The 26042-nt window shown below is 39.9% G+C and overlaps 1 protein-coding gene across 1 annotated transcript in view; it reads right to left on the reverse strand.

The window, feature by feature from the left end:
• Positions 1-26042, reverse strand: part of LOC128653246 (acetylserotonin O-methyltransferase-like) — a 176398-nt gene that overhangs the window by 33223 nt on the left and 117133 nt on the right. Inside the window, exons 5-6 of the mRNA XM_053706434.1 lie at positions 21415-21536; positions 5114-5251 (exon numbers count right to left, since the gene is read on the reverse strand). Of these exons, the coding sequence (XP_053562409.1) occupies positions 5114-5251; positions 21415-21536 (260 nt within the window). The remainder of the gene's footprint in view (positions 1-5113; positions 5252-21414; positions 21537-26042) is intronic.

The following is a 26042-nucleotide window of genomic DNA, read 5'->3' on the forward strand; positions in this document are numbered from 1 at the left end:
TGGGTTGGCTCCGTAGATTGACAACCTTCTCCTCACTCTGCTGTGGAATTTTTCCTCTGCATCATCCATAATCATCTGGCTGCGATCCTTCACTGCCATTGATGCATCTTTGTAATGCAGCTTAGGGACTGATACCTAGGCAGCACATCCCTCCAACCCAGCTTGTCATGAGCAGAAACAGGTTCGTCAAGGTGGGTCAGTACTTGCTGCATCTGCCATGGTAGCTCCACTTCCATAGCTGCGGGTGACAGTGCTGTTCCTCCTCTGTCAGCAGGACAAGAAATCAATCCCAGCGCTTGCCACCAAAGGTTCCAGCTGTTAGGGAAGCTGAACAGCCGGACATATCCAGAGAGACTACCAAGAGATCTGACACGTTGGTGGCAGGGATGGGTTCTGCTTCCTCCATACGGAACAGTTGAAACCACCACGGGGACCAAGTTTCCTGTTGACAGAGGAGAAGCACTGCAGTGGCCTGCAGCCATGGAAGTTGAGTTCTGTTGGAGAATGCAACAGGCACTGGCCCAGCTGGGTGATCCTGTTTCTGCACAGGATGAGCTGGGATGGAGGGACTTTATCCACCAGGAACTCTGGAGGGAGGATCTTCAACAGGAGCAGGACTATCATGTAATGGTCCTCCTTACTGCTGAGGAAAGGTACTGGCTCCAGCTGGACTTATGAGTGCCTTTCCTGGGAGAGCAGCTCAGGGAGGAATGGCTAACTGCATTAGATGGACTGGTCCAGACTGAGATGATGCTGGATGATGGCTACAGTGCCCTCTGATGGTATGCTATACCCGAGCAGCCATGGCTGGAGGATGGCATCCTCACAGAGGGCTTTGGCTTTGGTGACCCTGGATTGCTATTTAAGAAGCTTACAGAGAACCCAGACTTTGGGAGCAAGGCAGAGTAGAGATTGGAGGAAATTAGAGAGTACTGAGAGAGACTACTGAATCTTTTGGGGGTACCATGGCTGCAAGCCAATCTGGATTTTATGTGTCAAGGAAAGGGAGCTAGAAAAGGCATATAAAAAGCTGTTAGATCTCATTCGGCAGCATGCTTTGGAGTCTGCAGAGGAGTGTCAACCAGGAATGAGCTACCAAGAGCTGCTAGACCACGATCAGCAGCCTGGCCAAGCTTATGGTCTTGGACAAGGGAGCCACACCAGAAGAAGCTCTGGCAACAGGGCAGAGTGCCAATGGCCTTTGCCCAGCACCTGTGATATCTCTGGAGTCCCAGAGAGAGGAGGTAGTCGACTTCTCTATCCAGCCACAGGCTCCGGAGATTGATAATTTAATAGACTTTTCTTCTGAGGAAGGACAGACCAGTGAGAATCCAGAAGAAGAGATGGAAACAGGGCAGAGTGCCGCTGGCCTCTGCCCAGCACCAGCTCTGGGAATCCAGGGAGAGGAGGTAGATAACCTCTCTACCCAGTGGCAGAGCAAGTTCCAGGAAGAGGAGGTGGCCAACCTCTCACCCCAGCAGCAGAGCCAGTTCCAGGGAGAGGAGGTAGCTGAGCTCTCTCCCCAGTGGCAGAGTGGTTTCCAGGGAGAAGAGTTAGCCAACCTCTCTCCACAGCGGCAGAGCCAGTTCCAGGGAGAGGAGGTAGCCAACCTCTCTCCACAGTGGCAGAGCAAGTTCCAGGGAGAGGAGGTAGTCGACCTCTCTCCCCAGCAGCAGAGCCAGTTCCAGGGAGAGGAGGTAGCTGAGCTCTCTCCCCAGTGGCAGAGTGGTTTCCAGGGAGAGGAGGTAGTCAACCTCTCTTCACAGCAGCAGAGTCAGTTCCAGGGAGAGGAGGTAGTCGGCCTCTCTCCAAAGCAACAGAGCCATTTCCAGGGAGAGGAGGTGGCCAACCTCTCTCCCCAGCAGCAGAGCCAGTTCCAGGGAGAGGAGGTGGCGAACCTCTCTTCCCAGCAGCAGAAACCGTTTCAGGGAAAAGAGATTGCCGATCACTCTCCCCAGGGGCAATGTGGGTACACAGGAACGGAGGTCACCTATGATCCCCAGCAAGAAGAGGAGGAACCGAGAGATGCAGTGGTTGGCTCATCCTCCCAGCAGGAATACAAGGACCCATGAGCGAAGGAAGCCATCCTCCCTTCCCAGCAACAGCCCAGGTGCCTTGGAGACAGTATTGACCATGTATCTTCCCAGCTTTTGGATGAGCCTCCAGAAGTCTTGGTCATCGGTTCAGCCCCCCCGTGGCGATACAAGCATCCAGGAGACTGGGCAGTCAGCTCAGTTCCCCAGTGGCAGGGGCCGACTCCCCAGTGGAAATGTATTGTGGGGGTTTTCTGCCCAACTAACACAGGACAAAACAAGTGGATGGTCTGGGACCTGGTTAGTCTCCTTTTGGGGGGGAAGGAATGTGACAAACCCTTCTGTCACTGGGGCTTCTGGAGGGGGCTGTGGGCTAGCCTCCTGCCCACTGACTATGGACCCTGGAACTTGAAGGGATTCTGTATTTTGGGAGGCGGTGTATTGTGATAAACTGAGGGTAATAGGACTACTAGGAATGTTAGAGGGAAGGGATTTTGCTGTGTCTCTTCCAGATCACATCTGGATGACCTCTCCCTATCCATAAAAACTTGCCCAGACTTTCAGGCACCAAACCAGCATTTCCTGCTCCAACCCCCCTTTAAGACTCAGAGACTTATTGCAAGAGTTTACAATCAGCACAGAAATTCCTATTGTTTACATTCCTATTATTTAATCATATCTAGTCTAGCTGTGAAGTGTGAGGGCAGGGTTGGGGGATTGTATGTCCTATTTAACAGTTTAGAGACATTCCTATTGTTTACTTTCCTATTGTTTAATCTGCTGCTCTTGCTAATGTTTATTCATGAAGGGGGATTGTTCCTGGAAGTGTATAAAATGTGGGTGTCTCTTTCAATAAAGGGTATTTCTGTTTTTACTCCAAAATCAGTCTTTTCTGAAGCATTGGTTCCAGCTGTTAGGAGCTGAACAGGTGGACATACCCAGAGAGGGTATCAAGAGGTCCGTCACATGCTGTAAGCAGGAAAATACCCCAGAAATATATAAACATATAAAACTAAAATGTAAATAAAGTTTACACCAAGATGTACTATTGCTGTTGAATGCTCCCGCAGTCTTAAAGAAACAGTGTCCCCAAAATAAATATGCTAACAAAACACCTTTTTTTATAAAATAATGTGTCCCCATTGTGTATATGTATATCCGTAATAATTGTAAAATGTCCCTTGAATGTGACATATGTCCCCTGGCTTTGCTATATGCTATACAGTACAGTACCTGCAAATTGTCTGCAGGCTAAGGGCTTGCTTCCATTGAGCCGTAATTTGATTTGTGAAAGGTCCAAACCAATAAATATGCTGTCTTAAGCAATTTTATTGACTGCTTCCAATGGCACGTAATACCTCAATATGGGCAGCCGGGGTCCTGCTTCCGAAAATATTTTTGCTTCCAATAGAAAGTATTAGAAGCTGTTAAGCAATAACCTATACCAGGTTTCCGTTAATACACTGTTGGAGGCTGTCGATAGATTGAGAAAAATTACACCTGGCTTAGCGAAGTATAAAAGAGGAAAAATTAGCTTTTTGAGGCCTGGTTACCATTGAAATTTAAAATCTTGCAATCAATGCAAGTGTTTGAATGTTTTAATAAATTGGTATATGTAATATATATATATATATATATATATATATATATATATATATATATATAAAAATGGGATGGGCGAAACGTACAAATAAACAAAAGAGCACACAAGCAAAAAAAAAAAGTTATGAAATAGGTAAGAAAATGGCAGTTAAAGGGAAGATGGGAAGGGGGATACAGGGGTTAATTAAAGGCAAAAAACGGCAGATGGGGATATGGGGTTAATGAAATGAAAGACAAATAAAAAGAAATATATTTTTTTAATATTAAAAAAAATGTGTTTATATGTGAATTTGAGCGTATGTGAAAACAAATATGTGTTAATGAACTAATGTATGGATGTGTATGTGTGTTCCTAATATTATCTGAGGCCTACAAAAAAAATATAAATAAAGAAAATCTCCAACTCTCCAATAACTCACAAATAACTATCCAAACCACCAAACTCTTACTAGTGGAACTAGCTTCCAAGTCTTTCTCTCTAGAGGCAATCACAGGTAAAGAGCGCAGATGCAAACCATTATTTTTATAGAGTAAGGACAAGTCACCATTGCAATGCACTAGTTATGGTGAGCTTTTCTTCTAATCCGACATCGATTGGCAGCGCAAACTTACTTTCAGTTGAACAGAGCAACTGCGCGCACAGCAAAATCTTTTTGAATGGATACCTGGGGGCCAATTTATCAATGTCTGGCGGCCATGATCCGCTGTAACGTATCATGTCCGCCAGACATTGCTGAATGCCGACAGTATACACTGTCGGCATTTAACATTGCACACGCAGTTCACCAGAATTGCTTGTGCAATGCCGCCTCCTGCAGATTCCCGGCCAAACGGCCGCTAACAGGGGGTGTTATTTAACCCAATCGTACCCGATGCTTCTTAACTCCTGTTTCTGGCGAGCCTGAAGGCTCGTGCGGAAACAAGGGTATTTGGCCCAATTTGGGCCATGATAAATTGGCCCCCTTGTACCAAAATGGAGCCATGAGCTACTTTTAGCTGTCGGCAACTTCGGTAGCTTACGGCTCTATTTTTAAGGACTCAGTTTAAGCAAGCCCTAAGTTGGTGCACCAAACAACTTACCTAATAGAACTCACTCTACAGTGCTTACCCTCTGCAGGAACTTGCTTCAAGTAGAGGAGCCCATTCTGTGAAGTAACACTAGCACAGGATCTGAAGGAGAAATATAACGACAAGGCCAACAGGATGAGGATGCATGACAAGTCTCAGTGACACCTGTGGCAGGCAAATAACAAACTCCCAGCGGAAAATGTACTTTTATTGCCTAAGTATCCTCATGGAACCCCATAGTCCTATTCCCGATGCTCTTAGAGGGATAAAGGGTCTCACATTGGTCTGAGAACCCTGTCTACAGTAAATCTGAATCACTTCAAATTTTAACCATCTCCTGCGGAGGTAAAAAAAAATAAGAAAGTTGATTAAAACTGAAAAATGAAATGTATCTACCACCTAGAACATACCTTCCTGGAATGTAATCTGATGTTCCTCTGCTGCGTTATACTTCTTAGCAACATTCACTACTTTAGGTAGATCATAGACAAAAACTGAAGATTCTGGATATTTAGCAGCACACACTTTTGCAATAGTCCCAGAGCAGCCTAATAAAAAGAATGGGAAATGTACAAGAAAATGTAAGAATTATTATAATATTTTTTGTATGCACTATACAATATAATGGTAAATTAAGCTTAAAAAATTAAAACCCACAAAAAAAGGCTAAAACATGAAGGGCTAGATTACAAGTGAAGCGCAAACGATTGTGCAAGGGTTTCCATGATCATTTGCGCTCCATTAAAACTTTGCTGATAATACAAGTCAAGCACAATCATGATTTACGCTAGAATCATTACCACAATCTCAGAGCTGTGGTTAATTGGTTCACTTATAATAACAATGTCTAAAAAAACTTATTTAAAAAAAAATATTGCACAAAAAAGTTATAAGGGCTCAAAGATATGAGATTTCAGGTGTGCTTTAACAATGAGAAACATACATAAATATTTATATGTATGTTTATATATATATATATATATGTCTATATATGTGTACATATGTATTTATATATTTATATGTGTATATATGTATTTACAGACATATATACACATATTAACACACATATATATACAGGGAGTGCAGAATTATTAGGCAAGTTGTATTTTTGAGGATTAATTTTATTATTGAACAACAACCATGTTCTCAATGAACCCAAAAAACTCATTAATATCAAAGCTGAATAGTTTTGGAAGTAGTTTTTAGTTTGTTTTTAGTTATAGCTATTTTAGGGGGATATCTGTGTGTGCAGGTGACTATTACTGTGCATAATTATTAGGCAACTTAACAAAAAACAAATATATACCCATTTCAATTATTTATTTTTACCAGTGAAACCAATATAACATCTCAACATTCACAAATATACATTTCTGACATTCAAAAACAAAACAAAAACAAATCAGTGACCAATATAGCCACCTTTCTTTGCAAGGACACTCAAAAGCCTGCCATCCATGGATTCTGTCAGTGTTTTGATCTGTTCACCATCAACATTGCGTGCAGCAGCAACCACAGCCTCCCAGACACTGTTCAGAGAGGTGTACTGTTTTCCCTCCTTGTAAATCTCACATTTGATGATGGACCACAGGTTCTCAATGGGGTTCAGATCAGGTGAACAAGGAGGCCATGTCATTAGATTTTCTTCTTTTATACCCTTTCTTGCCAGCCACGCTGTGGAGTACTTGGACGCGTGTGATGGAGCATTGTCCTGCATGAAAATCATGTTTTTCTTGAAGGATGCAGACTTCTTCCTGTACCACTGCTTGAAGAAGGTGTCTTCCAGAAACTGGCAGTAGGACTGGGAGTTGAGCTTGACTCCATCCTCAACCCGAAAAGGCCCCACAAGCTCATCGTTGATGATACCAGCCCAAACCAGTACTCCACCTCCACCTTGCTGGCGTCTGAGTCGGACTGGAGCTCTCTGCCCTTTACCAATCCAGCCACGGGCCCATCCATCTGGCCCATCAAGACTCACTCTCATTTCATCAGTCCATAAAACCTTAGAAAAATCAGTCTTGAGATATTTCTTGGCCCAGTCTTGACGTTTCAGCTTGTGTGTCTTGTTCAGTGGTGGTCGTCTTTCAGCCTTTCTTACCTTGGCCATGTCTCTGAGTATTGCACACCTTGTGCTTTTGGGCACTCCAGTGATGTTGCAGCTCTGAAATATGGCCAAACTGGTGGCAAGTGGCATCTTGGCAGCTGCACGCTTGACTTTTCTCAGTTCATGGGCAGTTATTTTGCGCCTTGGTTTTTCCACACGCTTCTTGCGACCCTGTTGACTATTTTGAATGAAACGCTTGATTGTTCGATGATCACGCTTCAGAAGCTTTGCAATTTTAAGAGTGCTGCATCCCTCTGCAAGATATCTCACTATTTTTGACTTTTCTGAACCTGTCAAGTCCTTCTTTTGACCCATTTTGCCAAAGGAAAGGAAGTTGCCTAATAATTATGCACACCTGATATAGGGTGTTGATGTCATTAGACCACACCCCTTCTCATTACAGAGATGCACATCACCTAATATGCTTAATTGGTAGTAGGCTTTCGAGCCTATACAGCTTGGAGTAAGACAACATGCATAAAGAGGATGATGTGGTCAAAATACTCATTTGCCTAATAATTCTGCACTCCCTGTATATGTATATATATATATATATATATATATATATACACACACATACATACAGACATATTTATATATAAGTGTATTTAGAGCCCTTTGCCGTTAAAGGGATACTAAACACAATAGTTTCTGTCATGATTCATATAGAGCATGCAATTTTAAGCAACTTTATAATTTTCTCATATTATCAATTTTTCTTCGTTTTCTTGGTATCTTTATTTGAAAAAGTCTGCTCCTAAGCCTTCATTCCTGTAATATCCAAACTGTAATAATGTGTATTTACTGTAAATATTTCACATTCCAACGTTTTTGTACATAGCAAAATATGTTCTATGTATTTCTAAATAGATATTTCTATATAATCAATATATAGGTATAAATATATATTTGTTAAAAAATACATCATATATATTAAGAAATATTTATTTATGAACAAATAGAACATATTCCGTTACATAAAGAACAGTGGAATATGAAATATTCATATTTTCATGTCGAGTTAGCGCTAATGAGAATATTTTATGGTGTTTGCGCGAGTGGGGTGTTTTCTCCATTGCCTTCTATATGGGAATATGTGAAAGCACATGCAATATTCTACGTTTGGATTTTTTCGCTTGTCAAGTTACTACTAGAGCAAAAACAGTTTACTTTCAGCTTGTAATACTAGTGCAACCAGACTAGTGCAAAAATCTTAACTCTAGTGGAGTTAATGCGATCGTGGAAGCGCAAAATACCACTCTATTTGTAATCTAGCCGAAATGTGCTTATATACAGGCTTCTACACTTACTGGGCAATAGAGATGGGTGCTGTTGAAAAATTAGTTTTGTCCGAAATATTCGTTTTGTTAGTCTACAATATTTTGGGGGGTTTTCAAATTTGTTCTTTTGCTTATTTTTTCATCCGGATATTTATTAACATTCCTTTATTAACAAATATTTGTTCACCATTACAATCTAAGGGTAGCAGAATATGCAAATAATTTTAACTCAAGACTTTGACTACTCGACTTGAAAAATTAAAAGTATTGACTTTCATTTAATGCTTACAAAAAGTAGCAGAACATAGAAAATAATTCCATGAAGAATAAAAATGTATTTTACAGAAATAAAAAAGTTCCTTTAAATTAATAATAATGTATGAGTCACATACACATAGAAATGCAAATGTAATTTACAACAAATCATTGTATTGCCAGCAACAGCCACCTAAATCTGTTATGAATCAAGTAAATAATAGACTACATGAAATGAAACCGCTTAAAAAAGTAGAGTAGACTCATAATAAAGTCATATGCAGCAGGGGGCTGCCTCCTTTTATTTCATAATGCTTAAATCTCTATTATCAAAATAATTACAAGAAGCATCTGTGCCACATTAGAGTCCCTTAGTGCAATGCTATATTTTGGTTAAAGGGACAGTAACTGTACTATGGGTGGATGTATATTATTTTAAAGCAATTATATGTTAGCTTCTTGTCCCATAGTGCTATATCTTAGTCAGCGGCCACACAGAAGTAATGGAGTAGCAGCAGAATGAGTGGGACTTTGGCAAAAGGTGACATTGATTGAAATATTAGGTTCAGGTTAAAGGCCTGGTGCGCAACCCCCTTGAAAAGGACACAGTGACACAATGTTCGATAAGGTACTGACACCCTCAGTTGGAGGAGTAGCAGTAGCAGTAAGAGTGAGGCTTTGGTAAAATTTACTGATTTAAATATTAAAATAATTTTAGTGAGAAGAGTGATTTTTCAAAGTGCACTAGGTTCAGGTCGGAGGCCTAGTGCACAACCCCCTTGAAATACACACAGTGACCTCGATGTTCAAGATTTTTATGGACCATCAGGAAACTGCATCTATTGCCTAGTCGGCATCGCAGCCCAATGGTCAGTCGAAATGTTTAAAAAACAGGTGTGTCCGGTTTGCAGCGGTGTCTCTCACATTGAAGTCTCACATTAGTTTCCCTGTAGGCACACTTCAAATATTTCTGTGGGACCTAAGTTTATTTACACCTACACTAACTAGTTCAGGTGATTTTATCTCGGCAGCTGATAAACAAACATGGCCGCTAATCCTACTCGCAAGCTGCACTTCACTGCTTTGAACACATCAATCTTTTGTTGGTGTGTGTAAAGCAAAGTGCAGGCTACTCCCAGTAGCACGCCCTGCTAACTCCATCTGAATGCTTAAAAAAATAATGTCATGCTTAAGCTACTCTCCCCCTCTTCTGACTTGTTATCTCCAATGGACAGTCTACACCTATGTCACAGGTAACCTACACTTCCCCTACACCGCCCAGCTAACTCCCTCTTACCGCCGATACCTATGTCATGCCTAACCTACACACCCCTGGAAACGCCCAGCTAAGTCCCTAATACCGCCTACATTGAGGTTTTGTTTAACCTACACTCCCCTGTAATGCCCATTCAACTACTGCCTACTGTCAAATAAAACTAACTATAGTAAATTATACTATAACTAATAAACGTCCCTATTATAACTATGAAGCTATGTCACTAAAGTTATCATCAATGCCAAACTGAAATCCTTATCCCCGTTTATTCAAAATCATGTACTGTTCAGCGATCCGCTGAGAGCCTGGGCCAAGATTTGTAGACTCTGGGGTGTACACCGATCGACTAGTAAATATCTCCCAATACAAGGCAACTTGGACTTCCTTCCGGGGTATATCACACAGGCATTCCAGACATGGCAACGATTGCGACTTACACAACTTCACCAATTTTTTCGCCCCCTGACTTTAGAGGTATTGCCCTTCCAGGACCTACAATCACACTACAACATACCGCACACACACAGGTTCGCATACTTCCAATGCAGACACTACATATCCACCTTAATCTCTAAGGGATTGTTACCCACAGAATCTTCTAACCTAGACAGGCTCTGTGCTCTGGCGAAATTGGGTTCTTTTAGGTTATCACACACATACAATTTACTGATTCGTCACTTTGAGGACTCCATGCTTCATGGACTAGCATCAAGTGGTCTCAATTTAGGGAGTTAGAGGTAGACTCATCAGTGATCGCTATGAGCTTCGAGAGGGCACATCAAAGTACTATTTCCGCGAAATTAAGGGAATAACATCTGAAATTTCTACATCAAGCCTACATCACTCCTGGTTTACGGGCTAAATGGGTTCAGGGGGCTCCCAATTCATGTAACAAATGTTGCCTTGAGTCTCCTGATTGGATCCACCTACTTTGGGGTTGCCCCAAAATACAAAAATTCTGGCAGAAAATATCTCGTACTGGCTAACCAAATTAACTAAACAAACCGTGTCCCTCTCGGCGCAGCATGTGATCTTTTTGATACCCAGAGACCTGACATACAAACATGACATCTTTTTAACTACAATTCTTATGCTAGCTAAGCAGACTATTTTGACAGAGTGGGCGGGGAACCAAACCCTGCCTTTTCAGCAACTGCTTAAAACCATACATAATCAGATGTTGATTGAACAGGCAGATACTAGAGGTGATCCTGAGAAAAGGATAAAGAGATTTCTCCTTAAATGGGAGGTTTATTTGTTGCATTTGCCGGATTTAGTAAGAGATAGGGTTCTCTTTCCCTTTAAAAATAGTCAGTATGTTCTCAGTGAAAATCTCAGGGGCAGGTGGTGTCTGTCCTCAGATCGTGCCCATGAATGATCTGCCTGTTGGGGGGGGGGGGGACCTGGAGGCGCTCTGGGTAAGTATGAATGTTGTATGTCTTCCTCTTATCTTTTCCTCCTTTCTTTCTTCCCTTATATGTTACCTTCTTTCTTTTTCTTCTCTGTTTGTTTGCAAAAATGTTATTGGAAAAAGCTGAATCTCGGGGCATGCATGGAGATTTCATTTCTCCTTTACCTTTTACAATATGCTCTGTAAAATTGTTTTATTCTACAAATGATCACTTTGTTATATCCATATCATTGTGACTGTACTCGCCATGTATGTCTTGGATTCTTGTTTATAAATAAAGTTTAAAAAAAAAAAAAAAAAGTTATCATCAATGTTTAAGTAATGTGTCACAGAGATGCGCTAAAACACCAGCAGCTGACCACTGGAGGGCCAGCAAAACCACCTTGGGCTATCCGGTCTCCTGGAACTCAGTGCCGGACTGAGTTCCAGGAGCCTGATGTCAGGCTCTCTGTGTAATCTTGGCCCATCCCCCTTTCCCTTCATATTCTGTTCACCAGCTGACACAAGTGCTTAATAAATTTGTTTAGTTTAACAACTAAGCGTTCTGAGTTTCCCTGAAACCTTTTACCTTCAACCAGCGGATTCCCGTGCAACTGTTTACCTTTTCACCTCTAACACTCTGCCTGCTTATTCCAGGATATAGAGGAGTATCTCCTTTTTGGAAAACTTGGTTGGGCACAGTACCTAACCTCTAAAGCAGTTCCTCACAAACTTACATTCAGCTGCTTGTTCCATTCCTGCAAACTGTTAATAATACCGGAACTGTCTTCTTTCCACGGAAGTATTGCCAAGTCCGGCCTTTTTGTTTCAAGCCAACTTTTTTCCTTAACTCTCCGAGAACGGAACTAAGCTCCACCCCTTTAGTGACATCACTGAATGGTACAATCCAACAGAGCTTGCCTAATTTAGCCACGGAATATTGAAGTGACATTTAAACATATTTCTGTTCCTACAATTAGTTGGTTGCTGTCTTAAATCTTTCTGTGTTGTACATCTGAGTTACTGTTACGGGTATAACCATGCCCCTAAGTGACAACATCTGGCAGGCATTTTGTTTCTCTCTCAACCAAACAGCAGACCAAAAGAAGCTGTCTTATGGAAACATTCTGTATCTTTTTGTTTCCAGATAGTCTATCAAGTATTAAATCACTTCTGGCTGCCTTGGTTACTTCCACATAATAACTCTTTAGCCTTGTGAAACATCTTTTCAATTCAGCATTTTGATAATTTGATCATGGGACATTTGAGAATGGCCAGGAACAATCTAAACCACTTACTATTTTGAGAAGCACAAAACGCAGCATACCGTCTTAAGAAAATATTCTTTTCTAAATCAAATAGAATTGGGACAACTTTGGCCAGGACACTCAGACAGCATAAGAACGATACATATATACACTCTTTACAACATGAGGATGGGCACAATCTAGTGAGTCATGACCAAATTGTGGCTCAAATGAGGGCATTCTACAGTACACTCTATAACCTTCCCTCCCCTCCCTCATCGAAGATAGAAATGGCTAGTGAACAATATATAGCAGATGCCGCCCTACCAGTACTAGATACTAAACTAGCTGATGCATTAGAAGAACCTATAACTATTCAGGAGACCTTAGCTGCCATCAAAACCTTCCGATTGCATAAAAGCCTAGGGCCGGATGGCTTTACGGGCCTTTATTACAAACAATTTGCCCAACTTTTAGCCCCCCATCTCACGACACTCTACCAATCCATTGATAATCATCAACTTTGGTCAAAATAAGCCTTAGAAGCACACATTATCGTTATCCCGAAACCAGATAAAGACCCAACCAGACCTGAAAGCTACTGCCCTATCTCGTTGCTTAATACAGATATCAAGCTATATGAAAAAATCTTAGCTTCACGAATTCATAAAATTCTCCCTCAATTAATCCACACTGACCAATCAGGCTTCGTACCCAAAAGAGAGGCGCGAGATAATACAATTAGGGTTCTTCACCTCATAGAGCACTCCAGTCGGTCGAAACAAGAATCAATATTAATTTCAACAGATGCTGAGAAAGCGTTCAACCGACTGGACTGGAATGTTTTAATATTATCTTAGAATGCCTTCTGATTGGGACCTAAAATGATAAACAGAGTATTTAGTCTTTATTCACAACCTACAGCTAGGGTTAAAGCCAATGGTACCCTTTATGAAAGCTTTAACATATTAAAAGGAACGAGGCAGGGCTGCCCCCTGTCCCCACTCCTATTCGCATTTTCAATGGAGGTATTAGCTGCACTTATTAGAGGGAACACAGATGTTAAGGGTATACAAGTGGGCTCTTGCTCTTACAAGGTTACTATGTATGTGGATGATGTCCTGGTCCTTCTCACATCCCCAGAAACATCCATTCATCCATTGTTGACAGAATTTCACACTTTTGGTAATCATACAAACTTTTCCATTAATGCACAAAAGTCTGAGATCCTCAACATCAATATGCCCCACAGGGATTTCTCACGACTCAGCTCATCCTGCCCATATAATTTAAAATCTGACAAGATTAAATACCTGGGCATCTACCTTGCTTCATCTAGTAATAAAATATTCAAACATAACTATCTCCCTTTGCTACATAAACTGTGAAAAGACTTTGACACTTGGAAAGACAAACCCTTGTCATGGTGGGGGCATATACAGGCTGTTAAGATGACCACACTCCCTCAAATCCTTTATATCCTTCAGATGGCCCCCATCCACCTTCCCAATTCCTACTTAAACTAGATACAAGCATTAATTAATTCTTTCATATGGGGTGGCATCAGACCCAGGATTAACAGAAAACTACTCCATCTACCACTAGGTTCGGGGGGCATGGGACTTCCGTCAATCTTACAGTATTACAACGCGGTTGTCCTCTAGAGAATCTTAGAATGGCACTATTATCCTTACTCAAAAACATGGGCGACAATAGATGCCTCCCTTCTAAATACACAAGAAATTGATCCTCTTTGTTGGATTAAACACTTTATACTCCCATATATTCAGAACATGGGATCTAATTCGTATTAAGCGGAAAGGGATTAGGTCCCTACCTTCCCCAATGACCTCGATACCTATAAACACGGAATTCACTGGTGGGATTATACTTACGACCTACCAGATGGGGGACTAGGACACACAATCCCACTAATGCGGGTAACTGAAAATGGCAAACTAAAAGAACGCGCTCATTTGAAAGACATAGCGGATGGCCATTTTACACCGTGGCTTAAACATGCTCAATTAACACACCTTATAGGTACATCCCCATACAAACAAGATTTACTTAGAGAACTTTGAACGGTTGTGTTTGCTGGACATTCCCCCTAGTAGACCTCTGTCACTTGCTAAAAAACTGTTGGATACCTCCTCCACCCCCACTATCCCATCTATTGCACCACATTGGCATAGGGAATTGTGAATTACTCTAACAGCAGAGCAATGGAATAACATATTCTGTTACACACACAAATCATCGCACTCCCCCAGAGTACTAGAACTGAACCACAAAATTCTGTTCCGTTGGTACCTCACTCCGAGCAGGATCAAACAAATCTACCACAACGCTAATGCCTCTTGCTGGAGGGGGTGTGGGGAAATCGGCACCATGACCCATATCTGGTGAAGTTGTAAACACATTGCTCCTTTCTGGGGAAATATAGAAACATACTTTAGGAAAATCTTTGGGGAATCGTTTATATTACATCCCACCACTGCACTCCTCAACCACAAGGTGGGTAAACATTGTAAAATTAGATGGAAATTATTGCAGATGGGCCTCAACAGTGCTAAATTTCTAATAACTAGAAAGTTGAAAACCCCATGCATACCTACACTACAAGAGTGGATACATAACACTTCAGAACTCCTTTCCCATGAAGAATATTCATATTTTAAAACAGGAAATATGGCTTTCTTTCAGGAGGTCATTTTCTACTGGGAGTCCACAACACACACCTTACTGCGGCAAGGCGCCTAAGGCGCTTCACACCTCCCTCCTCCTCTTATAGACCAGCTGGGGTCCTGACTTAAAGCCCTCTCTTCCCTCTACCTCATCTCCACCATACCCCTTCTCTGCCGTCACCCTCCCCCTCCTCTTACTTTTCTTTTCTATGCATCTTTACCCGTTCTTACTTGAGCGGTTTCTCTTAAATTTGGGGTCATATTTTCTGTTACCACAACTGTGTAGATGCAGAGCTAGATAGAATTTTGTTTTGTGTACTATCAGATTACAGACCAGTGTTTACCACTTATAAATCTTTGTCCCACTATATTGAAAGACTGGATTATTTTGTTTTCTCTCTGGACATTTAGAGAAGTAGCCTGTATTACAGCTTGATTGAGATAGCTCCATAAGGACTACCTTCATCCTCACATTCTGTACTAACTCAGCGAACACTTGAGTATTATTAGTCATAAGTGGATACGTGAAATGTATAACGCAGCTACTATGTATAGACCCTATTGTACGCTTTATTGTTTTTCTTTATGATGTATGAGTATATTTTATTTTTCAATAAAGCTTTTGAAAATTTAAAAAAAAAAAATATTCAATTACACCTATTTTTGTTTGCTGTCAAAATTGCACAAAAACCTTCTCCACTCCCAGGGCGCCCGATTACGGGCCAGATTATGAGTGGCACGCTAACTGTTTCACACATGCAATATCAGGTTTATCACGGCTGTTAGTGCAAGTTAGAAGTATTGTGTATTACAAGTTGAAAGTAAACACGTTCGCTCTAGCACATTCTATTTATTTAACTTGTATCGGAATAGTGCATCCTCAGAGCTCTGGTTAACTGTTATGCTTGAACAAAAAGTATCACAAAAAACATCAAAAATATATTTAAAAGTACAGCTACACTCATAATAACACTATCTGATAAAAATTATTAAAAAATAAAATTGCATAAAAGTTAGAAGAGCTTAAAGATATGAGGTCTCAGGTGTTAGAAAAAAGGCATGCAAAGGGCTTTAACATTGAGATACTTACATATACTGTACATGTCTAAAGATGTGTATTTATGTACAGTATATATATATATATATATATATAAATATATATATATATATATATGTATATATATATATATATATATATATATATATATATATATATATATATATATATTTAAGTTCATATGTTCTTCACCTGGAAAATGTAATTTTAATTATTAAATATATATTTCTATATATCTGATACTGTTCATGTAGATTACATATCTATACCTATATATCTATAGGAATAGATATGCAGGTATGGGTATATACACATTTATATAGAAATATGTATTTAAGAATAAAAAGACCATTATCCTGTAAGTGAAGAACATTTGAATGTGAAATATGTACAGTAAATGTACAGTAAAACACATATAAACACTTAAATAATATATACACATATATAGACAAATATATATACAGTATATAAGTGCATTGGAGCTTTGTAGTTAAGTAACAGTTAAGTAGCAGAAAACATGTAAAATTATTTTATGCAATATTCACATTTAATAAAGTGTTTAGTGTTAATAATAAGTGTTAATATTTCACATTCCAATGTTCTTCATATAGCAAAACTGTATATATCTGTACATACATATATATATATATATATATATATATATATATATATATATATACAGTGGGGCAAAAAAAGTATTTAGTCAGCCACCAATTGTGCAAGTTCTCCGACTTAAGAAGATGAGAGAGGCCTGTAATTTTCATCATAGGTATACCTCAACTACGAGAGACAAAATGTGGAAACAAATCCAGACAATCACATTGTCTGATTCGGAAAGAATTTATTTGCAAATTATGGTGGAAAATAAGTATTTTGTCAACATCAAAAGTTCATCTCAATACTTTGTTATATATCCTTTGTTGGCAATGACAGAGGTCAAACGTTTTCTGTAAGTCTTCACAAGGTTGTCACACACTGTTGCTGGTATGTTGGCCCATTCCTGCATGCAGATCTCTTCTAGAGCAGTGATGTTTTGGGGCTGTCGCTGGGCAACACAGACTCCCTCCAAAGGTTTTCTATGGGGTTGAGATCTGGAGACTGGCTAGGCCACTCCTGGACCTTGAAATGCTTCTTACGAAGCCACTCCTTAGTTGCCCGGGCGGTGTGTTTGGGATCATTTTCATGCTGAAAGACCCAGCCACGTTTCATCTTCAATGCCCTTGCTGATGGAAGGAGGTTTGCACTCAAAATCTCACGATACATGGCCCCATTCATTCTTTCATGTACACAGATCAGTCGTCCTGTTCCATTTGTAGAGAAACAGCCCCAAAGCATGATGTTCCCACCCCCATACAGTAGCTATGGTGTTCTTTGGTTGCAACTCAGCATTCTCTCTCCTCCAAACACGATGAGTTGTGTTTCTACCAAATAGTTCTACTTTGGTTTCATCTGACCATATGACATTCTCCCAATCCACTTCTGAATCATCCAAATGTTCTCTAGCATACTTCAGATGGGCCCGGACATGTACAGGCTTAAGCAGGGGGACACGTCTGGCACTGCAGGATCTGAGTCCCTGGCGGCGTAGTATGTTACTGATGGTAGCCTTTGTTATGTTGGTCCCAGCTCTCTGCAGGTCATTCACTAGGTCCCCCCGTATGGTTCTTGGATGTTTGCTCACCGTTCTTGTGATCATTTTGACCCCACGGGGTGAGATCTTGCATGGAGCCCCAGATCGAGGGAGATTATCAGTGGTCTTGTATGTCTTCCATTTTCTAATTATTGCTCCCACAGTTGATTTCTTCACACCAACATGCTTGCCTATTGCAGATTCAGTCTTCCCAGACTGGTGCAGGTCTACAATTTTGTTTCTGGTGTCCTTTGACAGCTCTTTGGCCTTCACCATAGTGGAGTTTGGAGTGTGACTGTTTGAGGTTGTGGACACGTGTCTTTTATACTGATAACAAGTTCAAACAGGTGCCATAAATACAGGGAATGAGTGGAGGACAGAGGAGCATCTTAAAGAAGAAGATACAAGTCTGTGAGAGCCAGAAATCTTGCTTGTTTGTAGGTGACCAGATACTTATTTTCCACCATAATTTGCAAATAAATTCTTTCCAAATCAGACAATGTGATTGTCTGGATTTGTTTCCACATTTTGTCTCTCATAGTTGAAGAATACCTATGATGAAAATTACAGGCCTCTCTCATCTTCTTAAGTGGGAGAACTTGCACAATTGGTGGCTGACTAAATACTTTTTGCCCCACTGTATATATATTTAATATATATATATATATATATATATATATATATATATATATATATATATATATATATATATATTTATAAAAAAGTGACCTTTCGGGGATCAATCACCCCTTCATCAGACCTGATGAAGGGGTGATTGATCCCCGAAAGGTCACTTTTTTGTGCTAAATAAAGCACCTTTTCTAAAAATCCAGTGAGTGCAAGTTTTATCTATTCTGTATCAAACCGTGCCTGCACCCTGGTAGATGCCTTTTAAGTGAGAGTGTGCTTTCTCTGCTTTATTATATATATATACTGTATATATATATATATATATATATATATATATATACTGTATATATATATATATATATATATATAATATACAGGCAAATGCACTCTCTGGTTTTAAACAAACGTGGCTTTATTGCGTGTAGAGAGAGAGAGACTGGCATTCAAAAGTTTGGGGGCACTTAGACATTTCCTTAATTTCCATGAAAACATACAGGTTAGAAATAATTAATGTTAAGTGAAAAATTAATTGTGCCTTCCAAAATTGGTTTTGTCGAAGAATCCTCTATGTGCAGCAATTACAGCCTTGCACACCTTTGACATTTTAGTTGTCAATTTGTTGAGGTAATCTGAAAAGATTTTGGAGCTGTGTTTTGGGTCATTGTCCTGTTGTAGGAGGATATTGGCTCCAATCAAACGTTGATCACAGGGTATGGCTTGGTGTTGCAAAATGGAGTGATAACCTTCCTTCTTTAAGGTTCCTTTTACCCTGTATAAATCTACGTCTTTACCACCACTAAAGCACCCCTAGAGCATCACATTGCCTCCCCCATTCTTGACAGATGTCGTAAAGCACTCCTCCAGGATCTTTTCATTTGGGCTGCGTCTCACGAATGTCCTTCTTTGTGATTCAAACCCCTTAAACTTAGATTCTTCTGGACATAACACTTTTTTATTCAAATCTTCCTCTGTCCAGTGTCTTTGTTCTTTTGCCAATCTTAATCTTTTCTTTTTATTGGCCAGTCTGAGATTTAACTTTTTCTTTGCATCTCTGGCCAGTCAGAGATATAGCTTTTTCTTAGAATCCTGGAGTCACCCCCCTCACTATTGATGTTGAGACTGGTGTTTGTAGGTACTATATAATGAAGCTTCCAGTTGAGAACCTGTGAGGTGGGCCTCCCACATTTCTTTATATTCTGGTTAGATCCAGTTTGTGCTGTTCTTGTTCTGTGAATGGAGTAGTACACAACATTGTACAAGGTCTTCAGTTTCTTGGCAATTTCTCACATTGGTTCTTTGTTTCTGGCCATCTTGATTCTGTAATAGCACCCACAATTGCTGATGCTCCAGATACTCAACTAGCCTAATGAAGGCCAGTTTTATTGCTTCTTTAATCAGCACAACAGTTTTTAGCTGTGCTAGCATAATTGCAAAATGGTTTCCTAGTGATCAATTGGCCTTTTTAAATGATAAACTTGAATTATCAAACACAATGTTCCTTTGGAACACAGGAAATATGGTTGCTGATAATTGGCCTCTGTATGCCTAAATAGATATTCCATTAACTAATCCTATTGTACTTAGTTTAGATCTGTATGCCTGAGATAGCTAGATGTCCATTGGATGTTTTAGGCATGTGACTTTAGAACGTACCTGTTTGAGGACTTCTAATATTGACTACTCATTTGAGAACTATGTTCTCATTGGTTTATATCTTATTTATTAGATTGTGCTTTTATTGTTTGATATTGAAGAGTAAATTGTTTGCTATGAAGAAAAACAATTGTTTTAAATTCATACTGTATCCCGTGGGTATTTGCTCCAACTTTCAATGCTGACTTGATTGATTGCAATGAAAAAGGTTTGGATTTCTTTATAGCAAACAATGAGGGTACCCTGTTGAAAACTGCTTCCTGAGACATATGCGATGGGCATCACAGAAAAGGTAGGCAGGGCTTTGATACTGTACATAGATGTGTTTTAGGCTTGTTTATGTTAGCATGGGGTTGAAATAGGTAGCAGGGGTTGCACGCAAGGGAGAGGAGTAAGTCATGATTGGTGTGTAAGGGAGAGGGTGCTAAAAGGATTAGCAGGGTTGGGTATAATATAAGAAAATTAAAGTATAAGAAGAAAATGAAAATACTGGAAAGGACTGGGGTGAAGATTGTGTTGTGGGGGAGACATTAATGAAAGGGTGTGGAGGCTGTGTGTGAGAGAGAAAGTGAGGATGATACTGTATATCAGGGATCTGGGGAGAGTGAATGAGGAAGAAGCTGTGTTTTAGTAGGGCTAAGAGGATGAACAGAATCTGGTGTGTGTGGTTTAGTTGTATTGAGAGTGGGAGAAGGGCATGAGGGAGAAGTTGCTTAGAAGATAAGGTAAATGGAGTGAAAGGTAAAGGAACAGGTTGTATTTGGGAATATGGAGGAGTGAAGAGAAGATTGTGGGTGAGGTGGCTGTGTGTGACATGGAGAGGGACTGAAAACATGAGCAAGGGCTTTATGGAAGGGAAAGTCGGTTTACATAGTACATAACAGACATATATATGATAATATTTTTACTTCTGACTCTAGAATGTCATGGTTGACGTCACCACTGATGCCATTGATAATGTAATAGGTGACATGGATGATGTCATAAACTATGTAATGTTTGTCATCAGCAATGTCATTTATGATGTCATGCAAAGCTCTAAGGGGTGAGTGGGAGCAGTTTAAGTTTGGGATATTCTTGCTTTCTTTTAAACAATTCATAGAAAACTAATTATGCCATTAATGTACATTTTAATATTGATAGATAGATGATTGATAGATAGATAGATAGATAGATAGATAGATAGAGATAGATAGATAGATAGATAGATAAACCTCACACACTACACCAATATACACATAATATGCACTACTTCACTCCAAACACACTACCTACACAGTATAAATACACATTATGGATTACACATCTACTAATCATGTTCACTAAGCACTAAATGCACACTCTCTTTGTACACCATGCACACAAAAACTTTTAAACATTTGTACTATAAAATTCATAGAAATTCACAATCAAAAGTTAAAAAACATTGAAATTCATATTCATATCCTTTAAAGGACATTTAAGAAATGTAAAACAGTTAAATATACAGTATAACTAATTACCTCCTAGATCACAAATGGTATGAAATGATGAAAGATCAAATGCAGAAATCAGCTCTTCTTTGCCTCTGAGAATAGATAAACCGTCCATATGCCCCATGAATGCTAACAATTGCTCTTCTGATCTAGTACAAGAAGAATGATGTGAACACCAATTAATAAAGTGCAAAATGAAATACCCCTGTTCTCATTAGAGATGTCCTATAAAAGTTGTAAAGACAACCAAAGTATAAATGCATCACATACTGATGTGTATTAGAGTAAAACTCACCAATGGAATTTGGCAGTTTGATACTAGCAGGTGAGTTTACACCCTGTGGCCAAAATGGTATCCCCCTTTCTCATATGCGTTTTGTGGTAGTGCATAATTAGATTATTGTTTTTCTTGTTAAATGAAATAGAGAATATGAACATATTTACAGTTTAAATTGTTTTTAAATTAAGTTAAATATTGAATACAAGTAAATTCCTGTAAAAACAATAACAGTGACTATGTGAATGAAAATGCCTATATACCCCTCTCATATCTGTAATTTTAAACATGTGAACACTTTTAATGCATAATAGAAAACCAGAGATAGATACAAGGCCAGACATGAAAAAAAATACCAATCCTGGAAAAAATTTGAGGCCAAGTAAAAAAGACTATCAGCTAGATTACAAGTTATGCGTTGCGGCTTGTAACGCTGAAAATATGGCATTTTCAGCATTAAAACAGCTCCGCAGCAATTACAAGTCTTGTCAGTATAGCTGTACAGCACACCTTTTAGCCTGTACCACAACGTCAGTCCCGCACACGTAAAAATGACGTATTTTCATGGGATTCCCATAGCGTCGGTATTACAAGTTTTGCAGTGAGGCTAAAATGTGAGCATTACAGCCTAAAACAACAAAATCTGTACCGCCATCTAAAGTCAGTAGTTATGAGTTTTATGCTACAAAGCTGTAATATAAAACTAAGGTGTTACCCATAAACTACCTATTAACCCCTAAACTGAGGCCCTCCCGCATCGCAAACACTATAATAAATGTATTAACCCCTAATCTGCCGCTCCCGAAATCGCCGCCACTAATAAAATTTATTAACCCCTATTCCGCCGCTCCTCGACATCGTCACCACTATACTAAAGTTATTAACCCCTAAACCACCGGCTCCCGGCATCGCAAACACTATTTAAATATTATTAACCCCTAATCTGCCGTCCGCCCACACTACCACTATAATAAAGCTCGACGTCTGTAAGGGATACTGGCAGGTCCCTTTAGACCCTAAGCCTGTCCCCAAGTCTGCCTTCATCACCCCCTTCAACCTCTACCAGTTCAAAGTGATGCTGTTTGGGATGATGAATGCCCGAGCCACCTTCCAAAGGATGGTGGACTGCCTGCTGGATGGCCTCCAGGACTATGCCTGTGCATACCTGGATGACATTGCCATCTATAGCAACACCTGGGAGGGTCATTTGAACAATCTAGGCATCGTTTTAGATCATCTCAGAGCCACAGAGCTAACTCTGAAGCCCAACAAATGGTCATCCAAGATGGCGTCCGTCGAATTCCGATTGGCTGATAGGATTCTATCAGCCAATCGGAATTAAGGTAGGAAAATTCTGATTGGCTGATGGAATCAGCCAATCAGATTGAGCTCACATTCTATTGGCTGATCGGAACAGCCAATAGAATGCAAGCTCAATCTGATTGGCTGATCGGTCAGCCAATCGGATTGAACTTGAATCTGATTGGCTGATTCCATCAGCCAATCAGAATTTTCCTACCTTAATTCCGATTGGCTGATAGAATCCTATCAGCCAATCGAAATTCGACGGACGCCATCTTGGATGACGTCATTTAAAGGAACCGTCATTCGGCTAGTAGGCGTCGTTAGAAGAGGATGGATCCGCGTCGGCTGGGAACAAGATTGCTCCGCTCCGCTCCGGAAGAAAGAAGATTGAAGATGCTGCTTGATAGAAGACTTCATCCCGATGATGGACTTCCAACTTCAGCCCAGTGATGGATTTCTTCAGCCGCCACTTGGATCCAGACTGCAGCCCGAGGATGGACGTCACTCTTCAGCCCCCCGCTTGGGCTTGGATCAAGACTTCCGAGACTTGGATCAAGACTTCCGAGGACGGATCGGTGAACCTGGCATGGTGAAGATAAGGTAGGAAGATCTTCAGGGGCTTAGTGTTAGGTTTATTTAAGGGGGGGTTTGGGTTAGATTAGGGGTATGTGGGTGGTGGGTTGTAATGTTGGGGGGGGGTATTGTATGTGTTTTTTTTACAGGCAAAAGAGCTGAATTCTTTGGGGCATGCCCCGCAAAGGACCCTGTTCAGGGCTGTTAAGGTAAAAGAGCTTTGAACTTTTTAAATTTAGAATAGGGTAGGGCATTTTTTTATTTTGGGGGGCTTTGTTATTTTATTAGGGGGCTTAGAGTAGGTGTAATTAGTTTAAAGTTGTTGTAATATTTTTCTAATGTTTGTAAATATTTTTTTATTTTTTGTAACTTAGTTCTTTTTTATTTTTTTGTACTTTAGTTTGTTATTTCATTGTATTTATTTGTAGATATTGTATTTAATTAATTTATTGATAGTGTAGTGTTAGGTTTAAATGTAGATAATTGTAGGTATTTTATTTAATTAATTTATTGATAGTGTAGTGTTAGGTTTAATTGTAATTTAGGTTAGGATTTATTTTACAGGTAATTTTGTAATTATTTTAACTATTTTAGCTATTAAATAGTTCTTAACTATTTAATAGCTATTGTACCTGGTTAAAATAAATACAAAGTTGCCTGTAAAATAAATATTAATCCTAAAAAAGCTACAATATAATTATAATTTATATTGTAGCTATATTAGGGTTTATTTTACAGGTAAGTATTTAGCTTTAAATAGGAATAATTTATTTAATAAGAGTTAATTTATTTCGTTAGATTTAAATTATATTTAACTTAGGGGGGTGTTAGTGTTAGGGTTAGACTTAACTTTAGGGGTTAATCCATTTATTACAGTAGCGGCGAGATTCGGTCGGCAGATTAGGGGTTAATAATTGAAGTTAGGTGTCGGCGATGTTAGGGAGGGCAGATTAGGGGTTAATACTATTTATTATAGGGTTATTGAGGCGGGAGTGAGGCGGATTAGGGGTTAATAACTTTATTATAGTAGCGGTGCGGTCCGCTCAGCAGATTAGGGGTTAATAAGTGTAGGCAGGTGGAGGCGACGTTGAGGGGGGCAGATTAGGGGTTAATAAATATAATATAGGGGTCGGCGGTGTTAGGCGCAGCAGATTAGGGGTACATAGCTATAATGTAGGTGGCAGTGGTGTACGGAGCGGCAGATTAGGGGTTAATAATAATATGCATTGGTCAGCGATAGCGGAGGCGGCAGATTAGGGGTTAATAAATATAATATAGGGGTTGGCGGTGTTAGGGGCAGCAGATTAGGGGTACATAGGGATAATGTAGGTGGCAGCGGTGTGCGGTCGGCAGATTAGGGGTTAAAAAATTTTAATAGAGTGGCTGCGATGTGGGGGGACCTCGGTTTAGGGGTACATAGGTAGTTTATGGGTGTTAGTGTACTTTAGAGCACAGTAGTTAAGAGCTTTATAAACCGGCGTTAGCCCAGAAAGCTCTTAACTACTGACTTTTTTTTGCGGCTGGAGTTTTGTCGTTAGATTTCTAACGCTCACTTCAGCCACGACTCTAAATACCGGCGTTAGAAAGATCCCATTGAAAAGATAGGATACGCAATTGACGTAAGGGGATCTGCGGGATGGAAAAGTCGCGGCTGGAGAGTGAGCGTTAGACCCTTTCCTGACTGACTCCAAATACCAGAGGGCGGTAAAAAACAGCGTTAGGAGCCTCTAACGCTGGTTTTGACGGCTACCGCCCAACTCTAAATCTAGCCGTTAGTTTGACTAGATTCATCACAGACAACCTTAAATTGTTCTGATATAAGATTTAATGGATATTTTCTGGCAATAAATTTATTGGCCATTTCCTCCACTCTCAACTTACATTTGTTACTATCTGAGACAATGTGTTTTACCCTGGTGAACTGGCTTTTAGGTATTGCTTTGAACACATTGTTAGGATGGCAGCTACTGTACTGTAATAAGTTGTTTCTATCAGTGCTCTTTGTATATACTGTAAGTCTGTCTTCAAAAAACCACCTTCTATGTAAACATATGTATCCAGATATTCAATGCCAATCTCACTCATATTCAGGGTAAATTTAAGTCCCCTCACTGAGTCATTCAAATTCTGTACAAATGACAATAGGCTACCAACGTCACCCCCCACACACCAAACACATCGTCTATGTACCTCCACCAGGAGGCACCATAGAACTTGAACAGACTATGAGGGTACACAAAGTATTCCTCATAGCTGTTCATGAAAATGTTGGCATATGTGGGGGCGACGTTACAGGATTTGAATGACTCAGTGAGGGGACTTAAATTTACCCTGAATATGAGTGAGATTGGCATTGAATATCTGGATACATATGTTTACATAGAAGGTGTTTTTTTGAAGACAGACATATACAATGAGCACTGATAGAAACAACTTAAGGTTGTCTGTGATGAATCTAGTCAAACTAAGAAAACTAAATGTGAGACAGGAAATAAAATGA

This window comes from Bombina bombina, chromosome 3 (assembly GCF_027579735.1).
Source record: "Bombina bombina isolate aBomBom1 chromosome 3, aBomBom1.pri, whole genome shotgun sequence".
In the NCBI taxonomy this organism is placed as follows: domain Eukaryota; kingdom Metazoa; phylum Chordata; class Amphibia; order Anura; family Bombinatoridae; genus Bombina; species Bombina bombina.